Source organism: Diorhabda sublineata, chromosome 9, assembly GCF_026230105.1.
Source record: "Diorhabda sublineata isolate icDioSubl1.1 chromosome 9, icDioSubl1.1, whole genome shotgun sequence".
NCBI lineage: Eukaryota > Metazoa > Arthropoda > Insecta > Coleoptera > Chrysomelidae > Diorhabda > Diorhabda sublineata.
Window position 1 is genome coordinate 24,949,372 of NC_079482.1, and position 16,520 is coordinate 24,965,891.

General features: G+C 33.3%; 1 protein-coding gene across 2 annotated transcripts in view; it reads left to right on the top strand.

Moving 5' to 3' along the window:
* Positions 1-16,520, top strand: part of LOC130449031 (neuroligin-4, X-linked-like) — a 249,920-nt gene that overhangs the window by 170,527 nt on the left and 62,873 nt on the right. For both annotated transcript variants that reach the window (XM_056786664.1, XM_056786665.1), the window contains exon 5: positions 7,815-7,967. In XM_056786664.1, the coding sequence (XP_056642642.1) occupies positions 7,815-7,967 (153 nt within the window). The remainder of the gene's footprint in view (positions 1-7,814; positions 7,968-16,520) is intronic.

Below are 16,520 nucleotides of genomic sequence, written 5' to 3' on the forward strand. Positions count from 1 at the left end.
AGATAGCTGGGTTAAAAACGAGTAGTGCGTTGGGTATTTGTCTATGCACTTCCTAAAACACGTTTCCGTCACTAATATACTAGAAGTTTGAAACTAAGTTGTTTTTTATTGTGCAGAAAAACAGGATAAACGTACCAATCTCAAATTTCTCGTTAAATTGAAAAAAAAACTCCGAGCGAGTGCTGTAAATTGTTGTAAAAGGCCTATGGGACGATTCTCTATCTCGTGCGCTTGTTTTTAAGTGGTGTGAGCGTTTTAGTGAGTGCCGAGAAAGAAAATCACAATTCAAGGCAATGTCGATCATTTTTTTCGACCTTAACGGTATCGTGATAACTAATTGGGTTCCAGAGGGTCAGACTGTCAACTAAACTTGCTATTTGTCAGTTTTGGTAACACTGCGAGAACGAATTCGTGAAAAATTTCCCGAGTTCTGGGAGAACAGCTCGTGAATTTTGCACCAGGACCAGTAAGCGCATTCCAGTGGTCAAATACTCGCCGTACTAACCAGATTTGGCAACGTGCGACTTTTTTTTTGTTTCTGAAGATAAAATCTGCTTTGAAAGGGACCCGATTTGAGTCGATTGAAGCGGTAAACCAGAGCTCCTAAAGGCACTCGCCAAAGAAGTCTCTTTATTTATTAGCTAGACCTCGTAATTCACAATTATGGGAAGAGGTAAAAAGAAAATTGAAAAAAATGGCGAAGAAAGTAGCGAGACAATCTTTTCGTCATTCATTGATATCAATAAAGGAAACACAAAAATTTTGGAACGATATATAATTTTATTTTTCTCCTTTTAGCTCCAAACACTTTTACCAGCGACGTTTTTTATGATAAAAATCGTTAAACTCCTCAAAATAACCATTAACTGCTAACTTCACCTCTTCATTTTTGGAAAATCATCAACCACCGAACCATTTTGTCAAGCCTACGAACAGAAAATAATCCCAGAGGGCTAAATCTGGCGAATAGGGTACATGAGGTAGTAAATATTCTCAGAATAATGTAAAACCTTGTTCACTTGAACTTGGCATTGGAGCAAATAAGTAAAATACACTAGACCTCAGCTTTCAGCAATGCTATTTCGGTTATTATTGGGTCTCGTTAATACACACAAATAGATCTTGCGAAATGTAGAAGCGCTTCACTGTATTGAAAATAGATGTCTCTATTTATGATATTAGTATGTAGGGGATTCTATTAAACTGATTGTTTAATTAACTAATGAATAATCCTCCACTTTATTTTGAGCATTGGAACCATGTGAAGAATAATTTCCATAACTCAAATAATTCACAGATATATTTCACTGATGAGTATTGAATTTTCATTTCAATTTAATTGCTCTTATATACTAGTTAGAGAAATGGAAACAAGACACTGAACAGAATTCAGTATTTCCATTCCGCCAGACACTATACGACTCTAAACTCCAGCCCTAATTCAAAATAATTACTCTAATTACTGAGTCCTGAACAAAAACGCAACAACAATGTCAAGTTGATTCTAACAAACAATGACGGTTATTACATTATAGAAACCAACGATTTTTCCGCAAGACTTCATTCTTGTGTTTTTTTTTATGATAAAAATGAAAAAATCCGTAGCTATTGCCATCCATTTGTCAGTTTTAGTATCAAGAACTCGGAAATTAATCTATGAGAAAACACTGTTTTTGTCACAAAAACTTTACTCTCTGACCCAAATCACGTTTTTAGCTTGCAGATTGTAACTGTAAGTGCATACAAGTGCAGGCAAATGTTTATTTTAATTCTTCCACAGTTCCACAGTTAAAATCAGATAAAGTTGAATAAATTTCAACACTTCTAACCTAACATAACCTAACCAACTATATACTTGAGAAAATTGATGTGCTGTCAGCGATGAATTGGATCCACAAGCAATCCACGGATCCTCCAGACCGTCTGGTGATTAGTTCCAAGTAAACCCTACCTTCGGCTAACTAAGAGCTGGAAAAAATGTTTCATACTTGTTTGCCAGTCGGAACTTTCAAGTCTGAACAGTCTTCGTTTGTAAACTGGCACACCTAAAGGTATAGAGATATTTATTCGAGGTTGTAAGCGTTTGCAAGGTACCAGCAACTCAGTGAACATCGCTGGTTGGTGCTATAATAACCGGGACGATTTGACCAGCTTCTCCAGGTGTTTGTTGAGAATGTGATGAGTGTTTGGTAAATCTACGTCGAAAGGAACGACTGAATTGACTCTTCTATCAACCACCACGATGTCAGATCTGTTATTCGTTACTTATAGGTTATAATGGATCCATCGTGGTACAGCCGATCTCGAGAATCTTCTGCGGCTGGTGTTTGTAGAACGGTATTACTGGATAGCTATTATGAAGATCTTGGTCTTTGGAAAGAGAGTTCCGCTAGTATACCAGTAAACAAACGCGTTTTATCTTTCAAAAACAAATTTTAGAAACTGCTGGATACTTAATTTTTCCACTCCTAATTATAATAAGTTGCAGCAACCTATAGATTGATTCTCTTGAAATTATTTTTAATGAATAGTGTATTTGAGTTATAAATTGATGTAATCGGAGGTTCTTTCAGTTAGATAAAGGTTAGATTGAGTCCTAGATTTCGAATCATTATTTTGTCAATTATTTCAAATCTGTTTTTCAAAAGATATCGAAAAATCAGTTATCGAATATTATATTGAATTGTAGTAAAATAGAAACTAGATTTCAATATAATCCGCTCGTTTTTATTATAAAAGAATATTGAATTCAAGCTACTTTGCACTTCATGTTGCAGTTATTGCTGGAGTCGTTTTTAATAAAAGGCGCCGTATTCCCATTATGAATAATTCTTATATTTTTTATTGCAATTCCAATAGGATATCTCTATTCATAACATCTCAATCCACCTCTGTAAATTACGTTGATTTTTTATATTTCTAACATAGTTTAGTTTGAATTTGGAATTCGCGCAAATCCTATTATAAAATATCTTTTTTCTGCCATTGGAAATTGATTAAGCAATAACTGAATACGTTTTTCCTAGCTTTTAAACCAAAATATATTTAAATAGTAATATAACAGGTGCGAGTACAAATTTATTCACGTCATATTAGTTCAGGTATTCTACATAATTCGTTTGGATGAATTGTTGGTTCAAGAATGATCTTTGAAAGTAAAATTACACTTGGTTATCTTCAGAAATAAAAGTTGTATCAGTACTAATCTTTATGTCTTCAGAATCCCCAATAGGTGGAGTTTTTTTTCCTTTCCGCATGACCCATTTGAATTGCTGATTCAAGAATTCTCTTTGACGTATAACAAGGTCTTTTTTACATACAAGCTTACATAATTTACCAGTCCATTTTCTTCACCTGTTGCATCATCATTACTCTGTCTTCCGAGCAATTTGTTTTGCTGTACACTCGAATTGCCAGTACCAATTTAAAGCCGCAAATAAATCTCTAGAATCTTCCTCGATTTTCACTTTCCCTTCATTTATTTTATCGATATTTATGAACAAGCACACAGATATACCAAAAAACTCCAAAATTTAATGGATTTTACTCGTTTTTTGAGTCGAAAAATAGTTATTTGAACGTGCAGGATGCAGATAAAACATCAAATGACACATAACCAGCATTTAGATCCAACAAGTGAACGCAAGATTGTAACCAAGTTGGAAATATTGTTTATACTGTCCGACGCGCGTTTCGACAACCGAGTTATCGTCTTCAGATACTGAAGGTAAGCAATTCACCTTCAGTCTCTGAAGACGATAACTTGGTTATCGAAACGCGCGTCCAATAGTGTGATTTTGGGTGTTGGTGTAGTGGTTGTGTAAACAGTGTGTTCATGGCGCAAGATTAGATATCGATTTTGAGACAACTACGTTGTAAAACAATGGAAAATATGGGAAATAATGAGGAATTGGAACGTTTATAAATGATTGATGAACATAGTTGAAAAAATAAGTAAGAAAACAGTGAATATAGTACGAGATAACGAATAGATAGAAAGTAATTTAGTATTTGGAACTTTAAGACCTTGATCCTTTGCCTGTTTAATTAGTTTAGCACTAATAATATTAGTGGGGTGTTTTCTTTTAACCAGTCAGCTTGTACAAAAGTACCTAGTCACCAATATTTCCAAGAAAAGTGTGCAAAATAGTTTATTTATATATACCAACAATTGCTGGAGTTCCGTTGAATAAATAAAAGAGGAAAAAATAGAATTTAGTCATACGATGCAGCATTCTAATTATCTTTGATCCTTCCTAATGTATAAAGTTAGGATCTATTTAACGGAAAACATTCTAGTGATAAAAACAGTTCTACAAACATATTTTTTGTTATTATTAAAATGGAAACTTAAATGCGTACAAGTAAATATACAATTTTTCGTAGCGAGACTATATTCAATCAAATCAAATCGCATTTATTGGTATCTTAAGGTACCTCGAGTAGGCTTTTAACCACGAAAGCATCTACGCTTCCACCAATTTGCAAAAAAAAGCTTCCTATATAAAATTTTTCTCTTCGAAAGCGAATTTATTCCTTTATATTAAGAAACAGTGTATATGACATTGGAAACAGCTCAAATTCCATTTTTTCAACACAAGGAATATTAAAATTTGGAATGCCAAAGTTGCATCAAATTGTTACCTTCTTTTTTATTCACAGTAAGCGGTTTCAGGATGACTTTTATATGGAATCAAGTTTATTGCTTTGTTCGTAGCAGTTTCTCGATAGTTCTTCTCTTTTCGTCTCTTCTTCCCTTAATAAAGATCTTTTCGCTCTTAGAACCTCAAACATTATGGTTATAAGCTCCATCGAAACCAGTCTACTTGGTCTAACCACAAAAACCAACTCATCTTGACTATACAGCGCTTAGATTAATCTCTGCTCTCAATTTTCTGCATTCTTTTTGCTTCGGAAAACTTTTTTAGTACTTTTCTCTTCCAAATGTTCATTTTGTTCTCTTTTTTCTTTGTTCATGGTCCAGCACTCGCTGCCATACATCACCGTTGGTTGTATGTTGTAAATGTGAAACTTGGCGCTTTTTGATCTTCAAAATCCTTCCTCTTCCTTTTCACCAATTTACCTTGTTTTACCTCTTTCGTTTGTCACTGTTATTCATAGGTATTCGAATTCTTGGACTTTATCAACTCCTCGTTTTATTTTCTCTGGTTCCTTTTTAGTTCTAAGGTACCACAACATCTTGCATTGTTGTTGTAAGTAAATTATCCCCGGGTTCAGATACGAATACATCTCAGGATCATTTTTAGAAAATGGTAGAGCCCTGGTGATTGTTTTAAACCTATTTTTTGAACAAAAATATTGTATATATGGGATTGTTGCTTTCAAGCGCCGAGCTTTAAATTTCGTGGATTGAGAAGTCTCAGTGGTAGTCGTGCTAGGTGGTATTCAAATTGCTTTTTGATGAATGAAAAATTTTTTGGTGTAGTTGACTCATATTTCTAATGGTGTCTAAAATAATTTAATTTTAATTCGTAATAAAAAAACTACTGCGGAATATGAAATTGAAACGAGAAATAAATTTATATTGCGATTTCGAGTGCCCATAAACGTTCCCGTGTTTCCTATCGAACGGAGCTTAAACTTGGATTAAATTGGATCCGTAGGTAATTGGAAATCTGAGCTGCAGTTGTCGTAAATTTCAGTTTTGGAAATATATTGTAGACAGTCGAAGTTATTTTGGGCTCAATAACGAATTACTAGATGTGAAATAAGTTTGATGAACATAAAAAAAATCAACAACTTGACTTTCCCCATTTTATTCAATTCGATAATTTTCCACTGGTTTTGATAGGTAAAATATTTCTGTGTAGCCTAGGAAAGGTTTCCGCGAGTTTAGGGGTTGAACTGCGTTGGAATTTTGAAAATTCTCGACGTTTCGGCTCCCATTTTGGAACCAGCATCAATGGGTGGGTAGTTATTCGTTCATTGGTAAAAAAATTAGTTAGTGACAGTTATTTTTTAATAAAACGCCGATGTCGGACCTTATTACTCCTTTGATTAGAAGCTGGAGTTTGAATACTTTATTAATAATTCAAATTGAGTTTATTGTTATGAGGAAACTTTTGTGAGAAACTGATACTCACTTTTGCAAACTGATGAGGTCTGTTACTTTATGCACAAAAGAAGCGCGAAACGAAAAAAAAAGTCGTACACTTTTTTCTCATTAGCTTTCGAAAACTCAAACTGGATTAGAAAGTTTAAAGACTAATGAGAGAAAAGAAGATTTTTTGCTTTAAAATTCACATCCATCTACAAATATTTGGACAGAATTGTGTTATTGCAATTTTAAATAAAACTTTCGTTTACGTTCGACGAAGTTTAAAGTTGAATTTAGATTCTGATTAGTACTAAATAATTTAATGTATCGAGTTTCGAATGGAAAGTGATTTAGAGACTTAGTGAAGTATAAACATGAAGTCATTTATCAATCGTTCACTGTCTTTATGTCAATTTTCTAATATTGTCTCCTACATCTTCATCCTTAGCACTTTAAATCCTGATATCTCTATTATTTTTTGATAGGTTTCAATATCATTTGCTTGTTTGCTTAGACTAAAACCAATCCTACTGCTTTCAAAACAGACCCTGTATGTAACATATGAGACGTTTTATCTATTTAGTTTTTAGAAAACTCAATTTTTCTTACTGATAACATTTTATTTATCTCTAATTGTACCAAAATCAGTAACGGATTACGATTGAAATAGTATTGGATTCTTGCCACAACATAATTTATCCCATATATAACAAACTCTGGCCCTCCTTCGATAATAGACATTTTGTTTTATTCGATTATATTCGTTATTTTTTATACTTTTAACATTTGTTACTTTTCTCTAACAACGAAATTCTAACCTCATTTCACCTATTGCCAAACGAATTCTCTAACTTGATTATCTCTTCCGGTTCTGATCAAATAAATCAATTCCGGCCGGTATTGAGTAGATAATCAGTTTAAACCTTTCCATTATTCCTGTGTGTGTGTGTTTTCATTTTTCTATTTGTTCGAATATTATGTACGAACAAAATAAACTGATTTGGTAATAATGATGATCCGTTTTGTTTTTGTTACATAACATTATAATTTTTGTATACGGTTTCCACACCTTGAAGATCCTTCTCAGAGTAATTATTTCAATCTGAAGATGTCAGCACTATCAAAATGAAAGAAACCTGCCCCGAAAAAGGTTTAATCTTTTGGAAAAGAGATGGCGACGGTTTTTAGTATAATTGGGGGGATTGTGTCTGATTACGTTTGATCAAAGTTTCGTACCTAACTAGAAATTTGCAGTTTGAAAATGAGTAAACACCGATTTTGGAAAGGATACATTCAATACTAGAGGAATGCTAAAAGAAAATCTGTAAAAAGTGTGTACAAAAAAACAATGGGACTATAAGCTTCTTAACTAGACTAAACAGTAGGACTTACTGCAAGGATTTTTGTTTACTCCTTCCTTGAGCACGGTTATCCTATTCTAGAAAGTTCATTACACAGTAGAAATGCAGAGCACGACCTCTATCTACTTTATTTTCAGACTTAACTATTGTCTATAAAGTCCGGGTCTTCATTTAACTAATGGCTCACTACTGTACAAAGCGAAAAAAATGCACAATCACTTGCCAAGTGAAATCAAATCTAATCTCTCGTCTACAAATTATAAGCAACCTCTGTTGTAGGTTAATAAATTATGTATCGAAAAACTTTATATTACCTAAAATCTCAGAATGACGCGTATATGTTATCAAAGCTTTTTCTTTTCGCTGCACCTGAGAAATATCCTTTTGTATTACAGGAAACCGCGGGCTGGAAGCACCGTACGCCGTTCTGGTATTCATACACGGGGAAAGTTTTGAATGGGGGGCGGGTCATCCCTACGACGGTAGTGTTCTAGCCTCTTATGGACACGTTATTGTGGTAACTCTCAACTTCAGACTTGGGGTATTAGGTAAGTACGCAGCTCCATTTTACTTTGTTCTCTTTGTACTATATTTTTTATAATAGTGACTATCGTGAACAAACTGGATTATTTGTTCTTGGAAATTCTTCTAGCTCAAATTGTGAAGTGTTTGAAGGCTTTGAATCGATCGATAGAGCGATTATTTATTCTTAAATCTCGATTTATTCTATGGAACATTAAAGGAATTGAGCATTTGAAGATAAGGCAGTTTTCAAAAGATAATGAGTTGTAGATACAATTAAAACATAAAAACCTGAAAAAGATGCTAGAAAGAGACAAAATAACTGCTGAAATAATGAAATATATGTATGAAAAGGGGATGAGGGAATTAATAGAAATGCTAAACGAGATGATTCAACAGGAAAAAATACCTGGGAGATTGAAACTTAGAAATCATAGTATCTATATGGATAATTGGCAAAAAAAGAAATTGTAAAAACTACTGACAAAAAAAATGACTAGAATAATAAACAAAAAATAATGAAATAAGGTCGAAGACAATTCAGAGTACTAGCAATGTGCTTTTAGAAGTGGAAGAAGCACAATTCATTTATATTTTATAGATTTGGAAAGAGCTTTTGATCAAATAAGGATAATTTGATAATAGTAGGTAGAAGTTAATCGAATTATTCTTGGGAATGAGTTAAAGATCACCCAACTTCAAAAATCTATGTTCTTACTATGATTAATTCAATTTAAACTCTTGTTATTTTCCATAAAACTTTGTCGTTTCTAATAAAAAGTCAAATAACCAAAGATACGTTTTCAACAACGTAATTTCAAAAAAAAAACTTGTCTAGAATTGGTTTTGAATTAATACGTTGATTTTGCAATTACGAATTCAAATTACTAACTCGAGCAGGTCCTTAAAACACTCGACGTAGATCAGAAAGACATTCGATGCATTCAAAACTCTATGGCACCAAACAGCATAAGTGAAAATAGATAATAACATGTTCAATATCATAAAAAGAGTTTTTAGGAGGTTCCGGAGGATCTGACTACATCATATATGTTTTCAACGATGTAATTTAAAAAAATTCCAGCACAACATTCAACGTGAAACCCGTAGAAAAAGTAATCTACGATTGAGATCCATCAAAGTGTGGTCGGTGCTTCTCTGCTATATGAAAGATTCGACGTTGCAGAAGGATGGAATTGATGGAAAAGAGATTTTCAAAATGTGGATATGTCCTGGAATTATTAAAAAAAAAGCAAACGGATTCGAAATACAAAGTATCTTTCCCTATAACTGTTAATTAAGGACTAGATCGAAGACCGAAGAGGGATCAGAAGAAGGAAAATGTCGTGGTTGCGAAATATCAGGCAATCGACTGAAGGAATAATTGAAAATGTTGTCGGAAACATCCATAAATTGTCTTAGGTTTTTGTGAAGAAAACTGCGAAAAAAGCGTGGATAAACAGAAGGAGGTTTCCTAATCACGTGGTTCCTGATAAATGTTGTCTTATGCTGTAGACGGATTCGAGAAAGAAGCTGCTAGACAAAGAGGATAAAATAGGGAGGACTAGAATAGCAGAAGGAAGAAAGGCATGGAGAAGAAATATATGTCACGACCCCCAATAAATCAGCATATAATATATATTGAAAGTTTCCTAAATGATTATATCTATATGTAGACATTGAAGATTGATATAGAGTCACTGCCTACGTCTAAGTATTTCCTTTAAACTAATTATGATATCAAAGCAAAGATGCTAAATATCATCAAGAATATTAAAATTTATATTTAATTAGAATCATTAAGAAAATTCTGTGGCTGATGGAGTTGCTTCAAAGTCATCTTCTTCCACGCACAGACATCAAATTATTCGGTGTAATTTTTTTTATTTATCGCCATCTCGCTGCCTAAAATAATAATTACAGAAATTTCATTGAAAAATGCCAAATACTGAATTTGTTCTCTTTTGCAAAAATCAATTAAACTCGTGTAATAATTAGTTTTTAATTCCCAAGTAAACGACTGACTGGCTTTCAATATCGAAGAACGAACGTTTTATTAATTGCAGTCTACGGGGGGTGGCGAAGTTTTAATTTTCTTTGGTAGATCATGCAAGTGATTGCTTCAAGAACAATGAAGATGATTGTTTGATATCGATCGATTACAATAACACTTGTTGACATTCTATTAGTTTATAAAGAAGGAACTTATTCTTTTTCATTGATAATTAACAGTGAATATTTCTATATTCTGTAATCAGTTACAATCTTTGGTCGGCTAGATTATTTAAGTCTATTATCGAACTCAAATCATTAGATTTAACAATTTTCCAAACTTTATATTACATATTGGTTCCTCAGCGATCTCTAACCGTCATCTATTTCTATCTTGCTTTAGGTTCCCTCTCCTACATTTCCTCATCTATGCCCTCTATCCAACTTCATCGTGGTTTTCCTCTTCTCTTTTTCCATTGACGTCATATATCCAAGTCATATTTCATGCCATGTGACAAATCTCATTATTGTTTGGTGAAAATTAGTTTTTCTACTTTATGAACATACAAAATACTACAAAAACTGTTTGCCTCCAGTCTCTGAAGACGATAACTTGGTTATCGAAACGAGTTCAGTCATTGTGTAAATGTGTGTTCGGGAATTCCAACATAGTTAAAATACCACAAAGCAAATTTCGATATTTTTCAAAAACTTTTGTGATTAATAGACTTTTTCTTGTATTATCGAAAATTGTCGCTTTTTATTGATCCGACATGACGGTTTTCCCTGTACTGAATATTTAAACGGCTGAAACTGTTGAGATGAGTTTATAAAAACGTATGCGGCAACAGCAATAGCTAGGCCCCAAAAAATTTTCAATCAACTCATAAATTTTAATGATTATAATCATTAAGAACGAATTCATAAAAATAAATGCAAACGGCACCCACAATTTCCGAATATATCAAAGTTTTGTATACCTATCTCGAGATTATGCAAAATAATATGGTAGGAAACGGCAAATTTGGTAATTTATGGTGTTATCGAGGTTCTTTTTTATGTCCCAAGAAAGTGTGCCGCGTCGTTATACGCTAAAAGTCCACGAAAAAGAGCTCGGAAAAGAAGTGGATTTTGTCTTTCGACTTTTTAACGGTTTTTCAGACCATTAGCTTAAATTAAAGTTTTCCTTTTAGGTTATTTAATACCTTGCGCAACTGAAAATGCCGTGGAAAGTATTAAAAAAAATCAAGGAAATCCTCAACAAGTTGATATTATAGAAATTTCTCAATTTTTCTTTCAAAATTCTGTCCGATTGAACATCTATCAACTCCATTTGCAAATGAACTGGTGCCTGTGAAGCTTCAAAATTAAATGGATTGTTGGGATTTCCATTTAATTCATTTTGTAAAAGTCTTCAAAACGATTTTGCACAAGCTAAGAATATTCATTAAATTTCTTTTGGTTCACTGTTCACCAATTGATTTTAAATGAGGAATCGAATGAAGTCTAAAAGCTCTAAAAAGCATGATTCTTCTTTCAGTGACTTATTGCGATCGAGGACCCAGGGGCCGGAAGCGGCCCGCGGGCCGTATCTTTAACATGACTATGATAGACCCATATTAACAAAGAATCTTCAGACATATGGTTTAATACCGGAACTTTCTTTCCAGAGGACGAGGGCTTTATGATGGCTATCCAAGATCAAGTTATCAACACTAACAACTACAAGAAGAATTTGATTAAAGATCCGAACACTTAAAAGGACAGATGACGAATAACAGACTTAGTCGATTTACTCATTTTCCTCGAAGTAACCATGTTGAATATTTGCCTGAGACAGTATTTTTATAAAAAAATCTGAAGGAGCAACTCTGCTTGATATCGAAAACTCCAGAAGTGAACAACTTGATGAGCAATGGAGGAATTAAATTCCTGCATGGTAAACGTCGAGGATAAAGCAATGGACAAAGACAAGATAAAATATACAATGAAACTTGAGGACTTTGTTTTCGTTATTATTAGGAAATAAAAATATTCGCTGACTTTTTGTGTTATTCTACCTACTTTTAATCCCCTAAAACAAGGCGAATCTCATTGGTTCAATAAACAGTTATCATTTATCAACTGCCGTCCGTAGTATGTCTAACTCCAAGTGGAATCTGGTTCCAGATTTGATGAGTCCTCTTTATCAGGAAAGAACTGTTGAAGACGTTGAAGAAACTGCGACAGCAGCTAACAGAATCGTGTAAGCAGTACAAATCAAAAACAATAAAGTCGTGTAAAGAGTATTCAGTATTTGTGTGCAGAAAACATTCCAAAATAATATAAGAATATTGCTTGAATGCCATGGAAGGTGTTGGAGAAGGCAGTTTTCGTGATACATAACATAATTCGTGTTTTCTATCACGTATAAATCAATAATCTTATATTGATGATCATCCTTTAGAGCTAATTGGGAACTAAAGTAGAATAAAAGCTGCACGCCGTCCAGAATACGGGTAGCACCTGGTGATGTTGCAAAACCTAAGCACCTAGAGTTTAATGCAATACAAGATCAGGTTATTTTAACAAAAAGGAGCGCAGGACCTTCAGTATTTGCACCTTAAACTTATCTGGATCGTGTTGAGAGACTAGGTAAAATTAGACACTATACGAGAAATATATGAACCGTCTCTTTTATATAACCTCAAAATTTAGGTGAAAAATTGAAATAACTAAGTTTTTGGTTTTTATCTTTTATAAAAATCATTTTTTTTTTCACGAAGTTTCTTGATTTTCAATCGAAAATTATCCCACCAAAATATTGGCTTTTTCAAAAAGTCGGTGTAGTTTTTGTTTGTTGAAACATCTATTTTCTGATCGTGTGAAAAAATCTTACCATCAAACTAATTTTTTTCAGAAAACGTAAAAAAATTCTAAGAAAAACTCACAATTTACCAGATAAAAAAAAGCCAAATAATATACCTGACTCAGTTATCACGATCAAGAAGAAAAAAAAGATGCTTTTCGTAGTTTTTGCGGTTCTAATTGTAAATATATATTACATATTTGTGTTCATTAGCAGCACATGTTTACTATGAAGGATATAATATGAATATTGAATCTGCCAAAGTTTCGACAACAGAAAAAAACTACAAAAAAACGTCTATTTTTAAATGATCAATGCATTAATAAGAAAACTGTGTAATCTGCGCCGCGGAGAACCAATTAACCTCACCTAACCTATAAAATTAAACTTGACTAATGACCACCTAACCTATAAATCCATAATCGAACAAATAAATATTCAGCTCCATCCATAAGGACCTGGCCCATTAAAATTGATTGCCGTTTATTCATAACGCCCTAACCTATTCTAACCTATAAGAATTTGATGTCATAATCTAACGATTTCTATAACAACCATAACCTTAAATATTGATTTTTGACATTGATGAATTTGATATTTTTAAAAAGTAACGACGATTTGTTTTCTACATATTTTTATAACATACTTGAACATAATTTCAATCCCAGACGATGAATAGATAATTAGAAACGCGGAAATATATTAGAAGTAGTACACTTTGGTGTTTAATTTTGCCACATTCCCACTTATATACACTAAAAAACGTTGTGAGAGAACTTAACGACAATTCACATAGAACAAATACAAACAGATTCGAAAATTTGTGATATTGGGCACATGTGAAAATTAATTTTGCTCTAAAATAGGATCATTTCGTCACTCATGGATCTATAATAATAAATACAGTTAATTATGGTCTTAAAATTTTAGAATACGTAAAATAAGGAGGAAACGCTTCCGACTATGGATCGAGATAAAAAAGAAGTTGTAAGTCATTTCACTTATTAATTAATTTTCGCGTTTTTTTTTTTATATTAATTCCCGGCCAAACTGATGATCGATAAGTGGAAATTACAGTAGGAGCACAATTAATGCGCCGACATTACCGAGACCAAATTATATTTCAATTTATGAGCAAACCGAAACGGAATGGAATTCTCTCGCGTCTTAGCGAAACCGTTTTATTTAATGTTTACCCGCAAGCGTGGATTAATTCCGTACCCTTCAGAAATCGTGTTATAATTCACAATCCTCTATTTTAAGTAAGAACTCGAATATCTTCATGTCAATCTGTATTTAGAGGCTCTATTTTTGAACAATACAAAAACGCTCTCATACAAAAAATAATCGCAACTATTAGAAATTGAAGACATTTTCAAACAAAGACAAACATATTTAGAAACCTTAATTTCTGTTTTATCCATGGAAAACTCAGACCTACTTCTTCCAAGTTTTCCAATCGTAAGCTAAATATGGGCAACTGGATATGGAATAATGTTCAATGGAATCTTTTCAGTACCAAAAGTGGATTGAACGTTATACGGATCAAACCAATGGTTGCTTCAGATTGCTTCTAGTTGATGATAGTAAATATGAATGATAAAACAGAAGAGAGAAGAAAGAGAATATGACGATTTATAAAATTGTTTTAGCAAGCTACGTACGAGGAAAATAGGGGATAATAATTGACCACAGAAATCTAAGACCGGTGAAAATAGACGGATTAGTGTATGCAGACGATGAAATCATCGTAGCAGATATATTTGAGAATGAAGAAAAAAGTAGACTTGGATAAACATAAAAGAAAACCTGAGAATGGAAGTACGTACAAAGACATGCAAATAGTGAATCAAAAAGCAAAGCAGAAGAACAATTAATAGATAGTGAACGAAATCAGGAAAATCCAGAGGAAACGAGGTTGGATAAGATAAACAAAAAAAGGTAATTGAAGGAAAGCTCGAATAGGATATGAATAGGATAGAGAGAAACACCGTAAAACATGATCAGAAGAGTGAAAGAAAAAAGAAAGGCAAAGAAGAAGAAGAAGATTCAAGAAAATTGGTTACAACAAGTAGCATGGGAATCGTGAAAACGACACTACATTGGAAGAATGAAGTAGCAAATGATTGGAAAGAGTGAAGAAAATTAATAAAACACTAAAATTCCACTACTTTGACGCTCTAAAGGACGTAAAGAGTTCTAGAGAAGAAGAAGAAATCTACGAGGTTCTGTTAAATGAAAAAAGTAGTTTAATGAATCTATCAATACTGTTGATATCGTCAAAATTAATAAACATACATTGAAAAGTGAGGAAATTCCTCGTAGTTAGTTTTCAAATTCGAAAAAATTGTATAGATCATAGACACCTATTTTGTGGTCACGATTAGCTCAAAATTATGCTTGAAATTTGAAATACGGGACACAAATATCAACCCCAGAGATATCTAAATTCCTCAATACCCAGGTTACGAATGCTGTGTTTCGATAACCAAGTGATCGTCTTCAGAGACTGAAGGTGAACGATCTAGTGTCTGGTGCTACCATTGCATCAAGCTTGATATAACTGTTGTCGTTTTTTCAAATTAAAAGCTTCAGTTCTAAGATTACACGCACGTTTTTTACGCTTCTCACAAGTAATAACCTTAACCTATGTTACTTTGGACTTGACCTTGGAGGTCTCCAGCATGCGTAAGGTGGAAGCTTTTGAAATGTGGTTAACCAACGACGAGGTACTAAGACGAATGAACAGAAAACTATTAACAATTGCAAATAGAAGGAATGGTTCCTACTTTGGCCACATGAGGGTAGAAGGCACGCGCGGCCTGGATAGAAACAGATTTTCATGGTTGAAAAACCATCGAGATTGGTTCCATGTACGTGATGTCTTCAATCTAATACGCATGACTGATGAACGTGAGGAATTCCAAAGGATGATTGCTAAGTTTCATTGGAATGAAGCAGGCACTGGAAGAAGAAGGAATCTGACTACAAAAGCTACAGTCGAGCTCAAAATAAAATATAAAAGCGAATGTTCCAGATGAAACCGAACAGTCTCAGTTGAAATGATTTTGACCAACGGTTATGAATCAAAAGATTACTCCTCCACTCCTAGATAATAAAAATATAAGAAAAGGCTAGTCCTTCAGCAGTTTTAAAGCTGCTAGAGCACTTGAGTACATGAAGCTCAAGGATTTGGTAAACACTCTGATGTGGATTATAATACAAAAAGAGTTTTGGGCGATAGATTTCAGGAGACACTGCTCATTGGTTGGATATTAGAGAAATAAAGCGAGAGAAAAAACTATTTCTGGTTGATTTCTCTACCTGACACTTCTAGATGCAACTTTCCTATAAATTTTGAAGAAACGCAAACTAGACGAATCATCCCCATTCCAAAAATTATGTCGTTTTGTTCAGGAAAAATTCCGGAGGCTGTGAAAAATGCTGCTTGTTTTTAAACGTCGACTGTAAGGATTAAATCCAGTCACGTCAAGACTAACTAGTCAAAGAAATATCCAGATACTTCGAAGGCATTTAGTACACATCTATTATATAAACCTCCAATAAATATTAAAGAAATTTTATCAAGGTATTAATCTAAAAAGCAAAATTCTCGTGGACTGGTATTAAGATTAATTATAATCAACGAACGAGTGATAAAATGTAAAATTTGAAATCTATAAATTAAATCAGAATATAATAAATTAGATATTTTCATTACCTAAAGCAACTTTTTTCA